General features: G+C 37.7%; 2 protein-coding genes across 21 annotated transcripts in view; one reads left to right on the top strand and one right to left on the bottom strand.

The window, feature by feature from the left end:
- Nucleotides 1-11,174, top strand: part of VPS54 (VPS54 subunit of GARP complex) — a 107,462-nt gene extending 96,288 nt beyond the window's left edge. For 8 of the 12 annotated variants that reach the window (XR_011526041.1, XM_070572520.1, XM_070572525.1 and 5 more), the window contains 3 exons: nucleotides 3,362-3,469; nucleotides 5,436-5,530; nucleotides 9,781-11,174. Coding sequence is in view for 7 of the 12 variants with exons in the window: in XM_070572520.1 (XP_070428621.1) it covers nucleotides 3,362-3,469; nucleotides 5,436-5,530; nucleotides 9,781-9,886 (309 nt within the window). In the remaining 5 variants the exon portion in view is untranslated. Of the gene's footprint in view, nucleotides 1-3,361; nucleotides 3,470-5,435; nucleotides 5,531-7,283; nucleotides 7,477-9,780 lie in introns of all 12 variants that reach the window. The other 4 variants (XR_011526038.1, XR_011526039.1, XR_011526040.1 and 1 more) reach the window with 2 other exon arrangements.
- A 6-nt stretch (nucleotides 11,175-11,180) lies between these two features.
- Nucleotides 11,181-22,681, bottom strand: part of UGP2 (UDP-glucose pyrophosphorylase 2) — a 51,018-nt gene continuing 39,517 nt past the window's right edge. For all 9 annotated transcript variants that reach the window (XM_070572529.1, XM_070572531.1, XM_008535386.2 and 6 more), the window contains 7 exons: nucleotides 21,790-21,975; nucleotides 20,400-20,533; nucleotides 18,926-19,223; nucleotides 17,569-17,766; nucleotides 16,768-17,010; nucleotides 13,561-13,665; nucleotides 11,181-12,221 (listed from right to left, as the gene is read on the bottom strand). In XM_070572529.1, the coding sequence (XP_070428630.1) occupies nucleotides 12,114-12,221; nucleotides 13,561-13,665; nucleotides 16,768-17,010; nucleotides 17,569-17,766; nucleotides 18,926-19,223; nucleotides 20,400-20,533; nucleotides 21,790-21,975 (1,272 nt within the window). In that variant the 3' untranslated portion in view covers nucleotides 11,181-12,113. The remainder of the gene's footprint in view (nucleotides 12,222-13,560; nucleotides 13,666-16,767; nucleotides 17,011-17,568; nucleotides 17,767-18,925; nucleotides 19,224-20,399; nucleotides 20,534-21,789; nucleotides 21,976-22,681) is intronic.

The following is a 22,681-nucleotide window of genomic DNA, read 5'->3' on the forward strand; positions in this document are numbered from 1 at the left end:
TAAGTGTCCTTTACCTGTGTTCCTATAACATGCAGTGTCCATTTTCTGGAATACTAACCAGCTTTTAGACAGTCACTGCCCCAAAGGGACTGTCTCTGATTCATCTTTGTACACTCCAGCTAGTATAGTATCTGAAATTTCATTCAAGCATACACATACATATGTACACACACACATATACATACATATGTACTTACGTATATGCACACGTATGTGCACATACATACATACACATCCAAGAAAATATTTATTCAGAACTTACTATGTGCCAGGCAGTTTTATTAAATGTATGTTGTACTAATATCTGGACTCCTTAAAATGCTATGACATTTTTTCAGGTGAGAAGTATTGAAGACTTCACCTAGGGCAGTGTTCTCAACTGAGACAATTTTGTCCCCCAGAGAACATTCAGAAATGTTGGGAACGTTTTTGGTTGTCACAGTTTGGGGAGTGGGGTGATGCTGGTAACTAGCGAGTAGAGGCCAAGGATGCTGCAGAACATCCTACAATACACAGGACAGCCCCTGTAACAAAGAATTATCTAGCCCAAAATGTCAGTAGTGTAGAGGTTGAGAAACTTTGATTTAGAGTGCTAAGGTGCAAAATAATTTGAAAGTACATTTGATGGGACTTCGTCACTGATTCAGTACAAGGCAACAAGGGAAAGGAGGAATAAAAACTTGAGTAGTAGATTTCAAGTCTGTGTGACCAGGAGGATTGTAATACTAGAGATAGTAATTGAAACAGGTAAGAGGAGCAAGTTTGGGAAAGCTCTTGTGAACTCAGTTATGGAGTGGAACATCTACGAAATGTGTGACTTAAACTCAGTAAAGTGGCTCAGGACTAGAGGTGTATTAGAAGTCCTAAGACTGAATGAGGTTGATAAGAGAGAAAAGAGAAGATGAGGGGGGATTAACGTTAAAGAAGCTTTGCACTTAGGAGACAGAAGAAGAGAAAGGTTAGCAGAGGAGGAACCAGGAAAGCATTGTGCTACACCAGGATAATGTTTCAAGTGTGTGTGTGTGAAATACTGCAGAGCAATGAGTAAGGGGAACTAGAAAAGTTACTAAATTTGGAAATTAGGATGTCTTTAGTGATTTTTCTAGAGAGAAATTTCAGAAGATTATTAGGGGAAAGTGGTTTGGGTAGTGGCAAGAACCAAATTTTAAGGGTTGAGAATAAAGAAATAACAGTATCAAATTTGGGTGACTAAAGAAATGTGACAGTGAAGATAAGATGGAAAGAACAGTATCTTTAGGGAAAGTAGGTGAAGGAAGGTTTTGGGGGTGTACTAATTTCTTGCGGCTGCCATAACAAATTACTAGACAGCGAGTGGCTTAAAACAACAGAAATTCATTCCCTCATAGTTCTGGAGGCTAGAAGTCCTAACTCAAGGTTTCGCCAGGCCATGCTCTCTCTGAAGGCTCTGGTGAAGAATCCTACCCTGACTCTTTCCAGCTCTGGTACCTGCTGTCAGTTGTTGGCATTCCTTGGGTTGCAGATACATCACTCTAATCTCTGTCTCTGTCTTCATCTGGGCATCTTCCCTCTGTGTATCTCTGTGTCTAAATTTCCTTCTCCTTTCTTTTATAAAGATACCAGTCAGTGGATTTAGGGCCCACTCTAATCTGTTTTGACCTCATGAGGTTCCAAGTGGACATGAATTTGGGGGGATACTATTCAACTCAGTACAGGGGGTTGTTAAGGGGATGTTACTATAATGAGATACCCTTCATACCCACTAGGATGGCTAAAATAAAAAAGACAGACAATAACAAGTGTTGGTGAGGATATGGAGAAATCTCATACACCGCTGGGTGGGATTGTGAAGTGGTACAGCCATTTTGGAAAACATTTTGGCATTTCCTCAAAAGGTTAAACATGGAGTTACTATATGACCCAGTAATTCCACTTCTAGGTATATACCCAAGAGAATCAAAAACATATGTCCACACAAAACCTTGTACATGAATGTTTATAGCATTATTATTCTTCCTAGCCAAAAAGTGGAAATAACCCAAATGTCTGTCAATTGTTGATTGGATAAACTATGGTATATTCATACAACGGAATATCATGCAGCCATAAAAAGGATGAAGTACTTTTTCCATGTTACAACATGGAGGAACCTTGAAAGCATTATGCTAAGCAGAAGAAGCCAGTTACAAAAAGCCACCTATTATATAATTCCATTTATAGAGACTAGTGGTTGCCAGGGGCAGATGGGAACAGTATTAATGATACTATTAATGGGTATGGGGTTTCTTTTGGGCTGATGAAAATGTTCGGAAATTATTGGCAATAACCATTGTATGAGTTTACTAAAACCAGTTAATTGTACACTTTAAAAGGGTGAATTTTATGGTGTGTGAATTATATCTTAAAGTTGTTATTAATAAAAAAGATAAGGGGGTGTTTGATATATTTCTAGGCTGAAGAGAGACAAACCCTTGGGTGGTCACAACTTTGCTTACCTTGGTCCAGTCACATGGTGACTTCTACATGGGTCTGCTACAGCAGTGTATTGGAACTTATCATTTTAATAAACTTTATAAGATTAGTACATTTAAAATATAATTACTTAGCGCAAATTTGTCTTGTAAATAAAAACGATTTATAACTTAAGCTGTGAATTCTAAAATGTGTGCCAAAAGATGATTATCTAAATCATATCAGTATTTTTTTCTAGATGTAAGAATAGTAAAATGAATGTACCTAAGTTTAAAATTTCAGTATAAATTGTTGCTGAAAAAGTCTTCCCTAACCTTAGGGTAAATATGATTACTATACTGGCCCACCTACAAAGGAAAAAGAACATTTTAATTCTATGAGAATTATATTGATGTCAGATATGATCACGTTGACACGTTCTTAAAATCATGTTTAAAAAATTATATTTTAATGTAGAGGGCCTACCTAAATGATTCACCATTGTGTGTTGAGCTAGATTAGTAGCTAACATTTTTTGAGCACTTCTTTGTATCAAGCACTGTTTTATGTTTTTATGAGCCATCTTTTAAAATCTTTACAGCAAGCCCTTTGAGATGTAGAGAAATGAGGTAACTTGTCCAACACCACATGGCTAAGAATTGGAAGAGCTGGGTTTTGAACCCAAGCAGTCCATTTTAAGAAGGGAGCCAGCCTATGTTCTTAGAGACTAAGTTATGCTGGCTCTCTCAAAGTAGGTTAGGATATTTAATGAAAAGTTATTGAGATTTGCACGAGTAGCACAGATCACAGTTTAAGTGTAAGCTTGAGCACTATATCAGAGTTAGATGTGTAGGGGCAGAAAACACATGTCTTCGTGGGGATGTGCAATCCAGAGGACATGAACGTAATTCTCATTATTTTTCCCTGCCAGTATGAGGTGAAAGCTCCCGTTCCTTCTGCCTGTTTCAGGAATATTTGTAAGCAAATGGCAAAAATGCATGAAGCTATATTTGATCTCCTTCCAGAAGAACAAACGCAAGTGAGTAGTAATTCCTAAAACTACTTTTTTATATATAGCTTATAATATGCATGCAGAATTGGAGTGTTTTTACATATCTTTGGCACAGTTAAGCTTAGTTCATATTCCAAGATGATTTTTATTGGTTTTTTTGGTTTATTTACTTGTGGAACATGGATAAAAATTTCTGATTTCAAAGTGCCTTTGCTCTGACAGGCCAGAGCAATAGTAGCTTTGCTGTATCGTCAGCAGTTCTAAAAAGTAGTCTCCATTTGTCCATTGAGTATCAGAGATCCCAGATTCTACTTACATCCTTCATTACATTATTAGTTTGAAAATCAGAGTTGGCGTTTATCAATGAATAGTAAAATCAGTTACTCACTGTGATTATAATCCAAATTGGTTAGAGGAGGAATTAGTAATGGAGTTAATGACAATGAGATGACACATAAAGTAATTTAGTGTGCCTTATCATTAATATGTTAGATCAGCATAAGTGATGTAGTAGGCACAAAACAGGAAAAATAGCAAAATGGGTAGTCTTTGGCACCTTTTACCTATGAAGTATGCCCCTGTCACTACTGTCTTCGTCTATAAAAGAATTATCACAGCGTTCTCTTCACTCCTCAGTGACACTTCTGCCCCCCACCTCCCTCATCTCCCTCTCCTGGTACTTTAAAGGTGCCAGTATTCCTTTTTTCCCAGTCTTCTTTACCACCTTGGCTTATTCCGTCTATACCAGGTGATCCTATTCAAGCCAAGTTGTAGCATGATACATGTTACAATAAAAGCCTGGTTGTTGTATGACTAATGAACTTAACTTTCACTGGAAGTTTTGCTGTTCAGACAAGCTTGTTATTTCAGATTGTCTCTAATTGGTTGAGTGCATGGAAATGGTCTCTGGGAGCTGAGTACGCGTAGCTTTCTTAGTGTCTCTTGCCTACTCTTGCTGCTGCTGGTCTCCTTTCCCACCTCAGTGCCACCTCAGACTTCCATCGTATGCTAGCTACTACCATTTTTCTTCATGCTTCCCTGGGTTTTCATTAATCATACTTACCTCATGATTACATATCATCCAACTTCTTTGGAGCTCACTGAGGACTGAGGAGGAGCCATTGATGTGGAGTATCGACCAGGGTCTCTTTTGATACTCATTTCTTCCTAGCCAAGCCATCCTTCCTATTCCACATGTAAGATCCCCAACCTGTGACATTCTGACCTTTTGAATTTGCCATGTGAGTTCTAATTCTAGAGTAAGGCTTAGCCAGGTCAGGGAGCTGGGCATACAGGTTATTTCATCATCATAATTTAAAGGGAACTCTTGTCAAAGCTGAGCAAAAATTATAGATTTTATGTCTATATAGTCACTAGAATACCAGTAATTCCACAAAACATTCCATAGATGACTGTATATATATTTTTTCCCATAGAAAATATGTTATTCTACAAAATTGTTTCCGTAGATTAATTGTATATAACTTCAGGTCAGGTATTTCCCAAAGAAGTATTGGGCCATTGCATTAAAAATCTGTATGTGAGAGCAGTAAAATACTTTCAAGTAATTTTATCAGTTTAGAAGGATGAAGATATCTTTGCCTCTACCATTGTGACTTTTTTGTTTTTTTCTGTCAAGTTCCTAGTTAATATATTGCAGAATTCTCTATTTCTTTTTATTATTTTTACCTGTCACAGTTGATCCTGCCTATATCCCAGAGGAGTTCTTCTAAGGGGCAGAAAGTTAGAAGTAAGTCATATCATTAAAAGAAGTACTACTGAAAAGAGGAAAAAGAGCTTTTATCCAACTAGGGAGGAAAGCTATACTGAAATAGCAATTAAATACTTCAGAGGAGCATTTTTAAAGTATATGCCAAAGCAAAGGTTTTTTTAAAAATATTTTTTCAAAATAATATTGATTTGATATTGATAACTCAGACATGTTTTCTATTTCAGTAGAGCTTTAAGAAAATAAGTTTTATTTCTTTTCCAGATGTTATTTTTAAGAATTAATGCAAGTTACAAACTCCACTTGAAAAAGCAATTATCTCACTTAAATGTGATAAATGATGGAGGACCTCAAAATGGGTATGTTTTCAACATATTTTTACTACACACTCCCATATTGAATTGTTTGATTGGTTTTTATTCATTATGCTGTCTTTTTTCTACTATAATTATGCTGGGGCCCCAAAATTGTAAAATCAGCAACCTTTTGTCTTTTTTTCCTGTGTGGAGATGGTCTCTCTCGCGCGCGTGCGTGCTCTCGCGCTCTCTCTCTCTCTCTCTCTCTCTCTGTCTATCTACATTAAAGTGTTTTATAAATGGTCAGTTACTTAACTGACCTGTGTCCATTTTGAGGCAGTGTGGGTTAGCAGCACCTCCTTAGGTTACCCAATAGTCTTCTCCTATCCACACAGATCTTGTAGTCCTACTTTGTAGCTGTGTGACCCTGAGAAAGTCACTTAACCTCTGTGCCTTATTTATAAAATGAGAAAGATAAAATCTGCCTTAATTCCTTCACAGTTTCAAAAAATAAGTATAAGTGTGTATATACGAGCCATTCAGCAAATTGTATGTATTGTTGGTGAAACAGTGCAATATATAAAAGAAAATATAGTATTTAGAATCAGAAAACTTGGATTAAGTTGTGCCACTTAGTAGCTGTGTATCTTTGGGCAAATCACTCACCCTCTCTGAACTTTAATTTTTGATGATAAAAAGTTCTGTCACAGGATTTTTGTGAAGGACAACATAGATGAAGATATGAGGGAAAGATTATACAAAATGCAAAGCACTGATCATGTTGTTACACCTTGATATGATTTCCTCGGTGTGTTACCTGTTCCATGGATTTTTAGGAATAAAATATTTTACTCCCTGTTAAAGGAGTTTCAAGCTTAAATTTCAAACTTAGAGGAACAAATGAAAAAAATGTATTTGGGAGTTAGAAGTTGACCCTGCCGTTAAAAAAAGTACACTGAATTGATTTTACAAAAAACTATTTGGAAGGTCAGACTGCTGAATCTGTCGGCCAGGCTGAATTTAGGACCTTTATGCAAAAATCTGATTCTCTTCCTTGATTATTACCTGGTTACATTTTTTTTTTTTTTAAGACTTATCTGTTATTTTCAAAAACTTCAAAGCTACAGAAAAGTTCAAATGAACACCAAATACTTCTTAGAGACTAGTCAAAAAAAATCTAATATATATATATATATATATATGTTTCTTTTTTTTTTTTTTGAGGAAGATTAGCCCTGAGCTAACGTCTGCTGCCAATCCTCCTCTTTTTGCTGAGGAAGACTGGCCTTGAGCTAACATTCGTTCCCATCTTCCTCTGCTTTATACATGGGATGCCTGCCACAGCATGGCTTGATAAGCAGTGCGTAGGTCTGCACCTGGGATCCGAACTGGCAAACCCCAGGCTGCTGAAGCGGAGCACGTCAATTTAACCGTTGTGCCACCAAGCTGGCCCCCCAAAAAAGCTAACATTTTTAAGCCCCACTCCACTCATACCCTTCTTCTTTTATTCTCATAACTAAATCTGGGTTAGTTGGTTGGTTTTTCTGAAGCGTCCAAGCTAACTCAATATCTATTTTCTTTATTAATATAACTGTTTGGGGGTCAGTACAACCTTAGGAGATCTTCACTGTCACATACTTTTAAAGATTAACTTCTGTGTGTAAGTCAATTCATGTCTTTGAGTGATCCCTTAAAAGATAGAATTTCTGAAAATTAACCTCTGGACTGTGGCCAAAGACATAACTACTTGCTTAAAAGGAATTTTTGTTCTTGAATTGACTCTAAAAATGTACCATTTCTTTCTTTTTTTTTCAAGGTAAAATTCACATAACCTAAAATTAACTGTTTTACAGTTAGCAGTTCAGTGGACTTCATGCATTCCAGCCTCTGTGCAAGCATCACCTCTGTCCACTTGCAAACATTCTTACTACCGCAGGAGGAAATCCCAGACCCACTGAGCACTTGGTCCCTGTTCCTTTCTCAGCAGCCCTGTACTTCTTCTTTTTAATGTGATTATCTTTTTCTCTATTTTATTTTTAAAATACAGAGACATATGGAGAATATTTGTATTCTTGCTACTTAGAAATGATCGTTAACATTTGTCATTTTCACTTGAAAAAATGTTTATCATGTTAAAAAAAATGGCATTTAATTTAAATGAAGTTGCAGTATCCCTTGACCCTGTCTCCAGTCCCATTCTCTTTCCCCCAACGCTTAGGCAATATTTCTAGTAAATTTGATCTATATCGTTTAAGTCCTTCTCCGTTATTATCTATATCTAAAAATAAATATAGTTTTGTAAACTTAATTAACTTATAATGGTATATTGTACGTATGCTGCTTTTTCCACTCAACATTGTTACTGATTTATTGATGCTAATATAAATTGTCCATTTTCTGACTGCTTTATTGTATTCACCCACATGAATCAATCATATTTAATGCATCCAGTTCCCCTAGTGATACATTTCTAAGGCCATTATTTTTTTCCATTACAACCATGCCACAGTTAAGATCTTTATACGTGTCTAAAATGGTGTGACTGTTTCTTTAGGGTATGTACCTACAAGTGGATCAGAGCACATGTACATTTTCACTCTACTAGGTATTGCCAGAATGTTCTACAAAGTGGCTGTACCAAGTTTACACTCCACCATTTCTCCACATCTTACTAACATTTGCTGTTAGGTTTTTTTTTTGCCAGTCTGATGGGAGACAATGGTATCTTGTTTTGATTTGTATTTCCTAATGTTTGTCATCTTTTAATATATTTATTAGTCATTCGGGTGTTCTCATCTGTGACTTTTCCTCTTCATATTCTTTGCCCATTTTTCTCTTGGGTGTTATATTTTAAGATTTTTCCATATGCCCTCAAACTAATCCTTTATTGGTTATGTATGTTGCAAATATCTTTTCTGTCAAAATTTTTCAACTTTGATGTATAGACTTGTAACTTGTATAGATTGTAAATAGTTGTGTTTATTAAACATAACTATTGACAATATTTTTAAGTAGAGCTTTGTGTTAACTTTATGTTTAATTTTTAATGCAAGGACCTTGCCTTAGAAAGGCTTTGGTCTTTTTAGAGCCGTTGCTGTCAGTTTCGGTGTACTTACTGACCATCTTATCACAAGAATGACAATATGGGATCTTTGTATAAAGATTTTTTTCCTTTTTCTCCCCAAAGCCCCCCGGTTCATAGTTGTGTATTTTCAGTTGTGGGTTCTTCTAGTTGTGGCATGTGGGATGCCACCTCAGCATGGCTTGATGAGCAGTGCCATGTCTGTGCTCAGGATCAGAACCAGTGAAACCCTGGGCCGCTGAAGCTGAGCACGTGAACTTAACCACTCTCCCACAGGGCTGACCCCTAGAATCTTTGTATAGATTTTAAAACACCCTGAATTAGATGAGTTTCAAATGAAAAATATGGTCTTTACTAAATTCTGCCATGTGATAAAAGGTGAAACATTAAGTACCTAAGTCCAAAGGTTATTTGTAAATTAGACTATAGTACAGATATTAAGCCTGCTTACACCATCTTTGCCCCCATGTAGTTCAGCAATCCAGAACGGACGTGTTCATTAAAATATTGAAGCTGAATTTCTTCTCTTTTACAAACTTCTAAATCAAGGTCTCCTATTTGTTTCTCCTTGGGCCACATCTCTCAAAATATACATCTAATCAGACCAGTCCCTATTTTTTATGCATGGAGCTTTGATATTTTGTTTATCTGAGTGTCCTTTCTGGCAGCGTTCTTTCAGGTATAGGCATTAATGTGACGGCTCAGTACTCCAAAGTGTAATTCTGTCCTTTTTCATCAAATGGTATTATATCGATTATCAATATCAAGTTTTATATCCAGTAATACTTACACAAGTCGCAGCCTTCATTTAACTTCTTAGGATGGCACTCAGGGGAGCTTGTCTTTCTTTCCCTCGATTTCATTAGTCATATACAGGTATACTCTAGTCTAGTGACAACTGATCAAAAGAATTGTTTAACCTGTTATTTTTGTACTTTATTTCATGCTGTTTTAAGATAAATCTATTTTATTGGACAGAATTATGATACTGAGTCCAACCTTCATTGGTTTATTCCTTTTTAACACATTTATTGTTGAAATAGAGCATTAAATGGTCTAACTATATGATAGCAGGAATCTTGCTAAGAGAAATATATTGACATTTGGTCCCCAGGAAATCTGAATTTTAAATAATAGTCTAGCAGCTAGAATAGGACTCTCTGAGCACTGCTACTTTAATTATCTGAATAGAAAGTGTGAGATTAAAAATAATTCTCTCTCCATTGTTTAGGTTGGTCACAGCAGATGTAGCTTTTTACACTGGAAATCTTCAAGCCTTAAAAGGCCTTAAAGATTTGGACCTAAATATGGCTGAGATCTGGGAACAGAAGAGGTGATGACATACTGGAAAACTGGGTAGTTCATCTGACCATGGGATGTGTACATTTATGAAGAAAATATGGATGCCTGTGATTCAAGAACTGAACCTGGAACCCAAAGTGAACTGGGGTAGGGGGAAGGGGAAAAGGAAAGTATCAGTGTTGGGGAACTGGGATTCAGTGGGATCTACAAGGAATGCCATTTTTGTGCTTCCTTCAAAGTGAGGAGTAACTGATCAGGTGTCTATAACATTTTTCATTCTCTCTGGAAACAGACTCAGGTTTCTTTGGACCAAATCCAAAAGAACACATAGCTGTAACACAGCTGTAGTTGACTAGAATGCTCTGTATACTTTATATTAAAAAATGCTTTGCATTTCTTCCAGTGCAATGAAATTCATATGGTGTCCCACCTTATTTAATGATGGTACAATTTAAAATATTAAAATCTTAGTCAATCTCTGTAGAAAGTTTTCTCTATGAAAGTAAAGCTGTTTGAAAAATTATTTTTTTACAGATCTTTCTATAAAAAATAAACATCTTTTGATTGCTTGGATTTAGGAATTCAATTTTTGTTTTAGTGACCAATGTCAAGTTTCAGGCTTTGTGTGTCGCATATTTAATCTTTCTACTACCACTGTATGTCAACTGGGTAAAGCCTTCCAGAATAGTCTAAATACTTGAAAGGCTGATCACAAGTAATAAAGAATAAGATATTGGCATTTATTTATGCAACTACTAATTTAAATACTTTTTAGAAGTGGTATATGAAAGGCTGTAGTATAACAGATGTATTTTTATAAAGGTATCTATGAAGAGTTTTTTTTTTTTGCTTTTTTATTTCTAGCAGAGGTGAGAATACGTTTTCATATATTCTGCCTACTTATGAGTTCTCATTTTAACATTTAGATAACATGAAGTATGCCCCCCTTGGGTTCTTGTTTTTATGTTACTTTCAATGTGTATATGAACAAAGACCAGGGAGAAATAGAACTTTTAAAATATAGGCTGCTGTGTTGGGGCTAGAAATAAAGGTGATAAGTAAGTTATTTAAAGACTTTTATAATACCTACCTTCAAAATTAGAATCAGCAGCACTCTACAAATGAAAGTGCCTGTGCCTCACTTCACACCAGGAATCTTGCCTAACCCTGTCAGAGTGCCTAACCTTGTGGTGATTATGTACAATGAAACAGTCTTATTTTGTGCTCTTCAGTTTCTTTAAGGAAAGCCTGTTTTCTTTATCATTACAGAGGTATGTCATTGGTTCTTAAACTGTCTGTCTAAAATAAAGCTGTAAAAAATTACCAGACTTTAAAAGACAACTTTTTTAATAGTGTACAGTAAACTTCAAATTAAACAAGCAGCCTACTCAAAAACAAGTATGGAAGAATTGGAAAATGTAATTGATTCTTAGAGAAAAGCCACAAACTACCAGCAGACCTGATTTAAAAGATTATTCATAAACATTTTTCAGTGACAATAAGCAAGCTTCAAGAAGTGAAGCTTCAGGGAAAGAACTTTTCATAAAGTTATACACCCACCCCACTATAGGAGAGAACAAGGACGTGAAGGAAATGCCCTACCCACGCCACCCCCTTCAGCTGGGAAAAGAAACACCACTTTGTTTCAATAACTGGAAAGTCTGTGGAAAGCATGGCAGGCATCCCAGCTTTAGAACTAAATGAAAGGTACTAAATACCTTAAATTTGATTCCTATGGAAATAATGAGGTGGTTAAGATTCTTAGATATGGAAAAACCGGACTTGTTAGGTAACTTGCCAGTGAGTACTTAAATTTTCCAAGAGCAAATCATCCAACTGATTTTAGTAACTGTTTAGCAAGAGTAAACCATTTTCCACCATTTTATAAAGTTAGTGTTGAAAAGTATGTGTACACATGTATTGCTTCACAGCTTTATTTTTGAAATCACAAGCAATTCAAAGTGACCATCATCAAGGCCTCTGTTAAAAGATTTTCCAGCAGAGCTGCCCCAGTTTTAAGATTAAACAATATTGCACTTGAAGATGAACTAACTTCCAGGATCCTCTTCAAAGAAGAAAAGTATTGCTTCCATCTGTGCTTTTCTTAGACTAAAAGCATACTGCAGAAAACTCTAAAAATTAATGCTGCAGGGTACAGTAACATAGTAAAGTACCTGCCTATTTTAGAACCCTAGAGAACGTTTCATTGGCGGAAACTATTTAGCCCCTAATTCGTAGAAAGTGTACACAGTATTTTTCATTTCAGTGGTCCAAGATACGAAGGTTCCCAGATACAATCTTGTTCTCTAATACTGCTCCAGGTGGGATGTCAATTCGGTCACCATGATTTGCGATGATGATAACTGTCCCCTAAGTGAGAGGGAAAACAAAAAGCAACAGTGTATTTGCAACTGCAGCTGAAATGCAATTGATTTTCTTACAATTATCAAGTTTATGTAGAACTCCTTTTACAATGCAGTAATTATATTTATAAACAATATTAAACATGAAAAATAACATGTTAAGGAAAAGCGTAACGTGTCCTTCTGTAACATCTTGGCAGTAGTTTTAGATTCCTTGCCTCCTTATCAGAGGTGGTACCAGGAATGGGAAGTGGACGCAGTGCCACAGCACAACTGGCCCTTTCAAAGAACTACTTGCAAGGCCACCAGCATTATCTACCTTCATAAAGAAACTGGAAGGTGCTTGGCTTATATCTACATATAGGTTTGGGGTTTGCTGTTTTCCCCTCCCCAAAGTCCCAGTACATAGCTACATATCCTAGCTGTACGTCCTTCTAAGTTCTGCTATATGGGACGCCACCTCAGCATGGCTTGCCAAGTGGTGCTAGGTCCACACCCAGGATCCAAACCAGCAAACCCTGGGCCGCCAAAGTGGAGAGTGCAAACTTAACAACTATGCTACTGGGCCAGCCCCTTAGGGTTTTTTTAAGAACAGTTTACTGATAGGTTTTTCGTGTCTTAACTGCGACTGTTTAGATGAAGCACTATCAGCAATAAAGTTCTATTTATATATATTGTTGTTTTTTCAAGACCTTCATTTAAATAGCTTCAATAGGAAGAACACATGAAATCTAGGTATGAGATTTTGAAAAAAATACTTGATTAGGAAAAAGCCGTTGTATCTTTGGTTCTGAGTTTTCATATTTATTATACCCATAATCCTTCCTATTTCTATGCTAGGCTAGAATGATACTCATCAAAGTACCCAAGTACCACAGTAATGTGAATGAATATCTTTATACTCATGACAACAGATTAGCTTAACAGAAATAGACTGTGTTCAGTATAAATGAAGTTGTTGTTTTTTTCTACTTTCAGATTCAAATAGCCATCTTTAGTGATTCTATTTTTAAAATGATTCTATTTTTAAAAGACTGTCATATTTCAACAAAATAGTACCACTTCAATTATTTATTAGTGTTTGCTTTCCATTTGAATGCTATATTCCACAAAATTCCTATATACAACAATTATGATTGTATTTTAACTATGTTGTATATCTATGGAAGACAGTATTACTACTAAACATTGTGGTAAGCAATTTCATTTTTTAAATGTATCTATATCTTATAAACATCTGGTAAAGACTACGAAGTATTCCTTTAAATAAAGATAAATTTAGGACTAGAAAATGAAACCTGTTTTGTAAAGCTATAAGAACTGTCATTTTCATTTTAACAACATACCTTTAATGAAACATTCTTGCCAAATGTCACATCTCCTGAAACTGTGAGGTGATCCAATTCAAGCATATCTGGTATACTTTCAAATCTCCTTAGGTAATCCTGAACCTGAAGGAAAAAACAGAAACATAGAAATTGTTTCAAAAATGATTTAACAGAAAAACAGGGATTAAATTAACAATATAGTTTAACAGAACTGTAAAAACATTCTGCTTATGGCCAAGCTGAGGCCCTCTATGGGGAAGAACCTATTTTATTAAGCACTCACTATATGCTACATCTTGTGCAAGAGAGACCAGGAGATATGAACACTGTCCCTACAGTCAGGCAATTTACAAAACAGCTGAGCAGATCAGACATGAAAAAAATGAAATACAAAATAAAAAGGTAACCAACTAACATGCTAAGAGCCAGATGACTAGTTCAGATGATCTGGAGTTAGTTGGAAAAAGAGATCATCGTGGTTTGAAGCAAGCTAGACATGAGCTGAGCTTTATGGAATGTGTAGGATTCAGAAGAAATGGAATATATTTCAGGAAGAGCAACAGCACAAATTATCATTATAAATAATCACTATCTTTGCTTCATTTCCTTAGTTCTACAGACACTAGAAATTGTCCTATATGGCCTTGTTTCTGATTTTGCTGGGAAAAATAGAAGCAATTGGAAAACTTCCACTGGCTTCTACTTCTACCACCACCCCCACCCCCCACTACCCCCTAGCCCATTATTCTGTCCCTCCTAGTACTGGGGTTGGACTGTTTCCACTCCAACTTAAGGCCAGCCCTTCTTATGGCCTCTTCAAGGATATTGTCCAGAGAGTCTTCTTTCTTCCTTTTCAGTATTTTTCCCTTTTCATTGCATCAATCCCCATCAATGTATAAACAGACTATAAATTCTCCCATCATTAAAAAACAAAACAAAAAAACCTCTCAAATCTTATATCCCTTTCTATCCATGGCTCCATTTTTCTTTTTTTTCTTTAAGGCAAAAACTCTTTAAGTTGTCTACATTAATCTCTCCAATTTCTCTTCTCCTATTCTTTTTTAAATCCATTCCAGTCTCTAAATCCTCTATGCTGATAAAGCAAATGGTGAGTTCTCATTCATCTTACTTGAAGCGGCAGCAGCACTTGACACAGATTATCATGCTCTCTGTCTTGAAACATTTTCTTCATTCTGCTTTCAGGACACACACACACTCATGGTTTTCTACGCAATTCCTCATCTGGAACTTCTCAGTCACATTTGCTGCTTCCTCTCCCTCCCCTCATCCCCATCCTCTAAGCCTTGGAGTACCTCAGGGCTCAGTTCTTAGAGCACCCCTCCCTAGGTGATCCTTATCTCATGGCTTTAAATACCAGCTATAAACTGACAACTCTCAAATTTACCTCTCTCTTCTCTCTCCTCTGAGCTCCAGACTCATACAGTCAACTTCTCCATTTGAAGATGTAATAAGTACAGATTCTCCAAAATTTAACTCCCCATGCTGCTCCCCAAGGTTTCCCCTATCTCAGTAACTGGCAATTCCATGCTTCTAGTTGCACAGGCCAAAAACCTTGGAGTGCTTCTTACTCTTTTCTCTCTTACCCTCCCATCTAGTCTAAGAGTAAATTGTATAGGTACGTACACCTTTCAAAATATCTCAGAGTATCAAAATTTTTCACTATTTCCACTGTTACCACCTTGGTCTAAGCCACTGTTTCCTCTTGCCAGGATTCCTGCAGCAGCCTATTCCCTAGTCGCCCTGATTCTACCCTTGCTCACCAGATCAGTCCCTTCACCCCTCAGCTCATGACTCTCCAATGGCTTCTCATGAACCAGAAAAAAAAAAAAAAAGCCACACTCCTAATATTCATTTACAAAATTCTACACAGTCTGGCGTGCTCCCTCTGACCATCTCTCTGTGCCCTCATCCCTCACTTGCTCACTTTGCTCCAGCCAATTGTACTAACGTCCATAAAACATGTCCTTCCTCAGAGCAACTAGCCATTGCCCACTCAGCCCGTTCTCAAATTGGGGCAGCTAAAGTTCTTACCTCCTGCAGGGTATGGAAGAGGCTAGGAAGAGTGGGAGGGAATTGAAGGAGGGATGAGGTTAGGTGGAAAAATGGTTGGCAATCCCACCTCAGGATTTGGGAAGGTAGTGGGTCCTTGTATCACAAAAGAGGCACAAAAGAACCGGGAAACTCCTAAAATGACTGATGCTATCCTGGAAATTCCAGCCCAGCCACAGGACCCAGAATCACCCCCCCATCGATATATAAGACAGTGCACACATCCACACCAGGTGGCACTAAACCACAACCAGAACTCGAATAGACGTAGATGGCATACCAGGACTCTACAGGCCAGCCACAAAGACTCACCCTGTCACTTCACTAACCTCACATTTTATGTGATTAAATTTTTTGGATTCCACTTATCATGTTAGGGTGGGGTTTTAATATACTTGCTATTCCCCCTGCCTGAAATGCTTTTTGCCACAGATACCTGCATGCCACACTCCCTCAATTTCTCAGTGAGGCCATCTCTGGCCATCCAATGTAAAATCACACCATCACCAACCCACCCACACACTCCCTATTCCTGCTTTATTTTTCTCCATAGCACTTTTCATCACTTGGCATACTATACATTCAATTTGTTTGCTTAGTATCATCCTTACCCCATTAGAATATTCATGAAGGCAAGGATTTTAGTCTGTTTTATTTACTGCTAAATACCTAGCACCTAGAACACTGATGAAAGCAGTAATGGTCTTAAAAGAGACATAAGATAAAATGTCCCAAAGTTTAAACATTCTTTCCTACTCTATAGCAATCAGGTTTCAAAAGTGAGTTACATCTTTATTTTCTACAGTCAATTCCCTTTAAAAGACATCAAAGATGGAGGAATATAGGGGCTGGCCCCGTGGCCGAGTGGTTAAGTTCGCGCGCTCCGCTGCAGGCGGCCCAGTGTTTCGTCAGTTTGAATCCTGGGCGCGGACATGGCACTGCTCATCAAACCACGCTGAGGCAGCGTCCCACATGCCACAACTACAAGGACCCACAACGAAGAATATACAACTGTGTACTGGGGGGCTTTGGGGAGAAAAAATAAAATAAAATCTTAAAAAAAAAAAAAAAAGATGGAGGAATATAGTAGGTCAGCAGCAGAGACTGTAATTAGCTTCTAATTCACATGTGTATCATATCTTTATAATTACGTACCTTTGTAAAAGAACTGCCTAATTTAACCAAGGGCACTGTAGGAAATTCTCTCTTTTCACTCATTGTCAAAGATCCTGCATTAAGGCTATAGAGGTTTGACATCACAAGCAAGAGATCTGATGTAGTTTTGACAGGCAGAAAACGGCTCCTAGGAACATTAATACCTAGAGAGTTCTCAAAACTTTTAATGGCAGCCCCCACGGCAGTTTCTAACTGAATAACATTCAGGCCTCCATCCAAAGTCTGTAAGAAAGGGAGCAAGGAGAGAGAAACACAGGTTTTAGCAACTTAGTTCCATATGGCCTAGTTAATGTTTGGGGAGTGGTTTCAGAGATCCATTGAAGGAAACAGAAATTTTGAGAACTGACATTTATCAAGCACCTACCATATGCCAGGTGTTTATACATATGTGATCTTTTTTCAGCATCATAACTCTTCAGTAATATTTCCATTTTATGATAAAAAACTACAAGTTCAGAAAACTCATGCAAGGTGCCCGTGGCCAAAAGGCCTATAAGTATTAGAGCGACGGGTAAGACTGAGGTGGGTCCTCTACTTTTGGGCCCAATGCTCTTGCCACTACCACAGTCCAGGGTCAAGTAAGGGCACCATGCATGGCGTGGCACACTAAAGGGATAGGTGTAGATTCTGAAAGACAGGACCAGGAACTGGAGAGACTGACTAGGCAAAAAGGAGTGACCGATGGAATAGATGGGCCAGAGGGAGTTGGCAGTGGGTCTGTGTGTAGCCTACTATGATCTTAGGAACCAGGGAGCCCAGTGGTCCACAACTTTGGCTTACCTTTGGATTCACAATGATTTCCATGTCAATAGCATTCTGTTCCTGCAGTCTTTTAACTGCTGCAAGAGAGATCCATAGGTTGTTTGTGTTAAATATTTTGAATTTTGATACAGACTTGAACTCATCAACGTGTGCTTTTGGCACTTGAGCGATTTCCACCAGTCTCAGTTTGCCTTCATACTGAGTAAGTGTCCCACCCTAGAAAGGCAGAAAAGAGTGAGTGGGTGCCTCCATCTCTCTCCCAATCACAACCATGCTACACTGTTTATAGTCTGTGAATGTTCCAGAAAAGACAATGATAAAATCCCCAGAAATAAAAAGCCCAGGCAGTGATTCGATCTGTGATACAAAACAACATACATAAGAAGGTAGAACCAAAGAAAATAATTCAGGTTGTCTGTTGTTTTATACTGTATACCCACCCTCTTGTCCATAATAAAAACCCTAGGAGGACATGAGAGTCGTCCTGACTTTTCGGAGGTAGGCTACAGGAACAGCCATGCCTTTTATTCCCAAACCACTGTACATCACTAAACAACTAGTCATCCCATCTCAGACCCTGCTCTGACTGGCTCTAGGATAAGGAGAGAAAAGGGAAGACAGAGGCACAATGGACAAGAAGTGACCCCTGAGTGGCCTCAGCCTAAAGATATTGTTACAGTCATGAGGCAATGGCAGTATGGGAAGAGGGGAACATTCACTCATATGTGAGGGGGACATTTGCAGGAGGCATAGAACCCAACCCAGGGACTGACTATTTCAGTATTCACACACTGCCACTGTTCTTACTGCCTGGGGGTAAGCAGTAAAACCTTGTGTACCATTTCACCAAAGGCTGTCATCGCCACTAAACATGCAAAGTTAAAAAACAAATTTTTGCTTTGCGTCAAACTGCATTTTTTTGCTACTACAGAGAGAGTACAGTGATGAAACAAAAAAATATACAGAAATACACAGTGTATAAATAGAGACAGGATATTTTCATTAAAGGAACAATGAAATAAAAACACTCAAGCTCCAAACAAGAAGAGTATTAAGTTTGAACAAACTTATTGAAAGTGTTTTCACATATGTTTCAGATTTATTCTATAAATAACTGTGTCATTGCTTTAAGTTAAAACTGCCCGTATAGATTATTCAAAAAATAAAGATGATTTTCGTACTATTGAATCTGGATTTATAGACACACTGTTCTGTCAGGTGGCACTTAGGGTACTCTACAGAATACTATCGCATTGTTATCAAGTGGATGTGTTCTGCTTCACATAGAAACTTTCCAATAAAAAAAAATTTTGAACTACATAACCTATAAAATGCAAAGATGTGAATCCCTCAACCGCTTCCTCTCAGTATTTACCTTTACATCTGCACGTGTTTTATTTGTGACTTCCATGACAAATTCACACGGTTTTCCATTGGGTGGGTTCATTAGATGATTAAGAATATAAAGATCCACTGTGGCACCCAGATTATCTATGTTAGACACAAAAATATACTCTTTGCCTTCTCCTATAAAGGTGTCAAGCAAACCAGAGTTGTAGAAACTGGCGTAAATATCACCATGACCTGGAGGGTACCAAGCTTCTGTATTTTCCCCTGAGTATGACACATCCTTTGCTACAGGCAGTAAAGATTCTTTATTAATCCTTGGGTACCTTTAAAAAAAAAAAAGTTCTTTTTCAATATCAACTCGGTAGAGTATTCCAGACCTTCAAGTAAAACAATGCACTTAAATAAAACGTTCCTCCTTTTCAGTCTATCAATAGTAAGTAATTTAATCATAGGTGAATCCATTTAAGAAAATCTCTCATTATCTGTGTTGTCCAAAAATCAGTTTCCTAGATAGTAATATTTGCTGCAAAAAAAGGTTTTCCACGATCATACAGATGGCAGGATACCTCATATTTTAAAGATAATATGTTTTATGACTCTCCAAGAGGAGAGATATATATTGAGTAAATTTTCTCAAACTTGCTTGCTTGTGGGATTGTTCTTTGCCCTGAAAATCTATTTGGAAAAAGCTGTCCATTTTTACAAACATATATCCAGGGGTGGTGCTCTTTCTTTCCCAGAAAATCAACAGCAGGTTAGTGCTCAGGAATGTCTGCCTCCTACCACTAGTGAGAACATGTGTAGGGGCTGGCGGTGGGGGAAGAGGGAAACCGAGGCGCTAGCACTGTGCCAGACTAAAGAGAGCTAGCGCTCTATCAGAAAACAGGCAGAGCAGCTGCAACAAAAGAAAGTGTCCATGGAAAAATACATTAAAAAAAGACAACTAATAGTACAACTTTAGAAATAACCCCCTGTGCAAGTGCACATAAACCCCTGTCTGTCCTTCATGGAAGACTTATTTCCCCAGTTCCCTGGGCTTTATCACAATTAATCATAGGCATTCCTTTTTACTCTCCCTTCCCCAAAATAGAAGATTTTCTCCAGAATGTATTAAATTTCCCTAAGCCTTTTCAAGGTGTTGAAGAAATTCCTTCCCATAGGAAAGAACATTGTCAATATTGTGGAATACAGAAAGATTTCCACAGACCCACCTGGAGCCCAAATATGGCCTCAGAAGGCAAAGACCTAAGCTATCCTCAAATGTTCTGGACTTAGAACAGAAGCTCAGGCAGGTTCTCTTTCAAGATGAGAAGTTACAGAACCACAGAGTGATGACAACAATCACAGACCTATTAAACATTCAGCCTTTAAAGGCGTCATACACTTGCAAATATTAGTCTCTGGTACATGCACATATTGAGGTTACTCTGTTTAAACAAGACAAGTCCTTCTTTCTCAGGAGTAACACCTCCCTGAGTTACATTTTTTACTCCTTTTACCTGCTTTGATTAAAAGTGTAGATTTTCACACGACAATGATTGTACTTCTGTAGAATTTTTTTTGTATCTTCATCCGTGTTAAAAGAGTTCATTAGAACAAGAGGAACATCTGTATTGTAGGATTTGTTCAAATGCTAGGGAGGAGAATGACAAATTACTCACTTACTTTTGCTTAAATGTGTAAAATTAACTCTTAATGGTTAATCACAAAATGTCCAGAACATCATTTATATGTAGCCAAATATATAGATTTGAAATAATAACTACTTGGCATGAGCCAGATATTTTGCTAAGCAATTCACCACATAACTTGCTCATTAAATCACAACCCTACAAAACAGAAACTATTGTGCATTTTACAGAGAGCTAAACTGAGGCCCAGAGAGGTGGCAGGTTAGTGGCAGACCCAGGACACCCCGCAGTCCAACTCTGGAGCTATGTGCCCGACCACAGTGGCCTATGGCCTTACTGGATGGGCAAATGCTGAGTATGCATTTACTGTGCCCAGAGCACTGTGGGGATGAAAGTACAGATGTTACAGAGACATGGCTCCGTACTCTCAAGATTAATGTCAAGAATTGTGAATCACACCCCAACTGAAATCTTTTCAATCTCTAGGAAAAGCTAAGAGGCAACACAGAGAGAAAAGAAAACAAGGTCTTAGAAGTCAGAAAGTCCTACGTTCAAAGTTAGATTGTGCACTTACTAACTAGCTAGGGAACCTTGAGCACATAAATCAACCTCTCTGTGCCTTGGTTTCCTCATCTGTAAAATGCGGATGATAATAGTACTTATCTTGCAGAGTTGTGGAGAAGAACAAATGAGTCAATTCATGTAAAGAGCTGGCAATAATACTTGGATAAATGTTAGCTAGTGCTACTGCTAATGTTATTATTATGGTTACCAGTACCGTATTAGACACTAGGGATAAAGAGAAGAAAAAGATAGGGCCACTGCCCCTGAAGAGCTTATGGTCTATGATTAATGACGTTATCATAACAGAGAAGCCAAGAACAGTTCTTAGCATCCATGGCATCCAAACAGATAGGCGAAATTCTCCCCGGCCTCCCAAGAGGTTACTAAAGCCAGAGCATCCCAGCTGAGATGAAGGCTGCCGCTAGAAAGAAAGGGGGGAGGGCTGGGAAGATCAAAGCAGAATCCCAAGAGATCCAGAGATTTCGGCAACCACAAATGCCATTTAAACATCAAAAGCTTTTACATCACCCTAAGGATTTGCCCTTAGGAACACCAAACCTTTTTATATATTAATAGAGAGACTAAAGATAGCAAGCTTCTTGACTAGCTCAAATTCATATAAGGTAACATTTATAATAGCCTAAAAACTAAAAACGATTTTAGTAGCTCATGAGAAAGGCTAAATGTTACTCACTTCAATTTGCTGAACAGTCAGATCCAAAAAGGTATTCTCATTCCTCACACCAATCAGACTTTTCGGGCCTTTGCAGCCCATGCTGGTTCCCAAACCGCCATTGAGTTTCACCACCACCAGCTTGTTCAGCACAGAAGATATATTATCAGGTAAGCCCCTGGCCTTTATCTTTTCATAAGGTTGAATCTGAAATTTTTAAAAAATTACAGAAGTAATTCAAAGAGCTTTATGAGAGGTTAAACCAAATCAATCCCAGGGTTATTTCCACATTTCCTCAAAGAGATTTGCTTTCTCTGTGGAAAGTTTCAACGGCACTTCCTATATCATCACAGGCCCTTATGGCTCAAAAGCAAGTACTTATTGGCAACTGCCCTTGCACACAGAAGTAGTTCAGTGATTCATTTACATTACAATGGAATACAAGAAGGGGAAAGACGTTACAGTCTACAAATATTTGTCTGACTGGTGGAACATCCAAATCTCTTGAATTACCAAAAACAGAGCAAATGGGATACCCAAAACTTATCAAGTCTAAATATTTCCGGTGCACTATAGATCTACTTCAATTCTGAGGAAGTGTGTGTGTGTGATCACACATTAAAACCAAAACCACCATGGCCCTTGCCATTTTCCTCCATTCAGTCATAAGTCTGTGCTTCAGAGGAAGGTGGTCTAGGGTTTTTGTCATACTGCTAGTTGTGTACAAGGATAGAATTCCTTCCTTAAGAATTTAACTTTCAGGCATCAGTGTATAAAACATCATATTGGAAAATTAAGTGTTCTCATTGCTCCAACAAATGTCCTGGTAGGATGGGAGCGGGTGAAAGAATCCCAGCTCGATCACCTCTCTACACCCTAGTGTATTTCTGTTAGCACATTAAGATTTCTTAAT

This window comes from Equus przewalskii, chromosome 14, assembly GCF_037783145.1.
Source record: "Equus przewalskii isolate Varuska chromosome 14, EquPr2, whole genome shotgun sequence".
Lineage (NCBI taxonomy): Eukaryota > Metazoa > Chordata > Mammalia > Perissodactyla > Equidae > Equus > Equus przewalskii.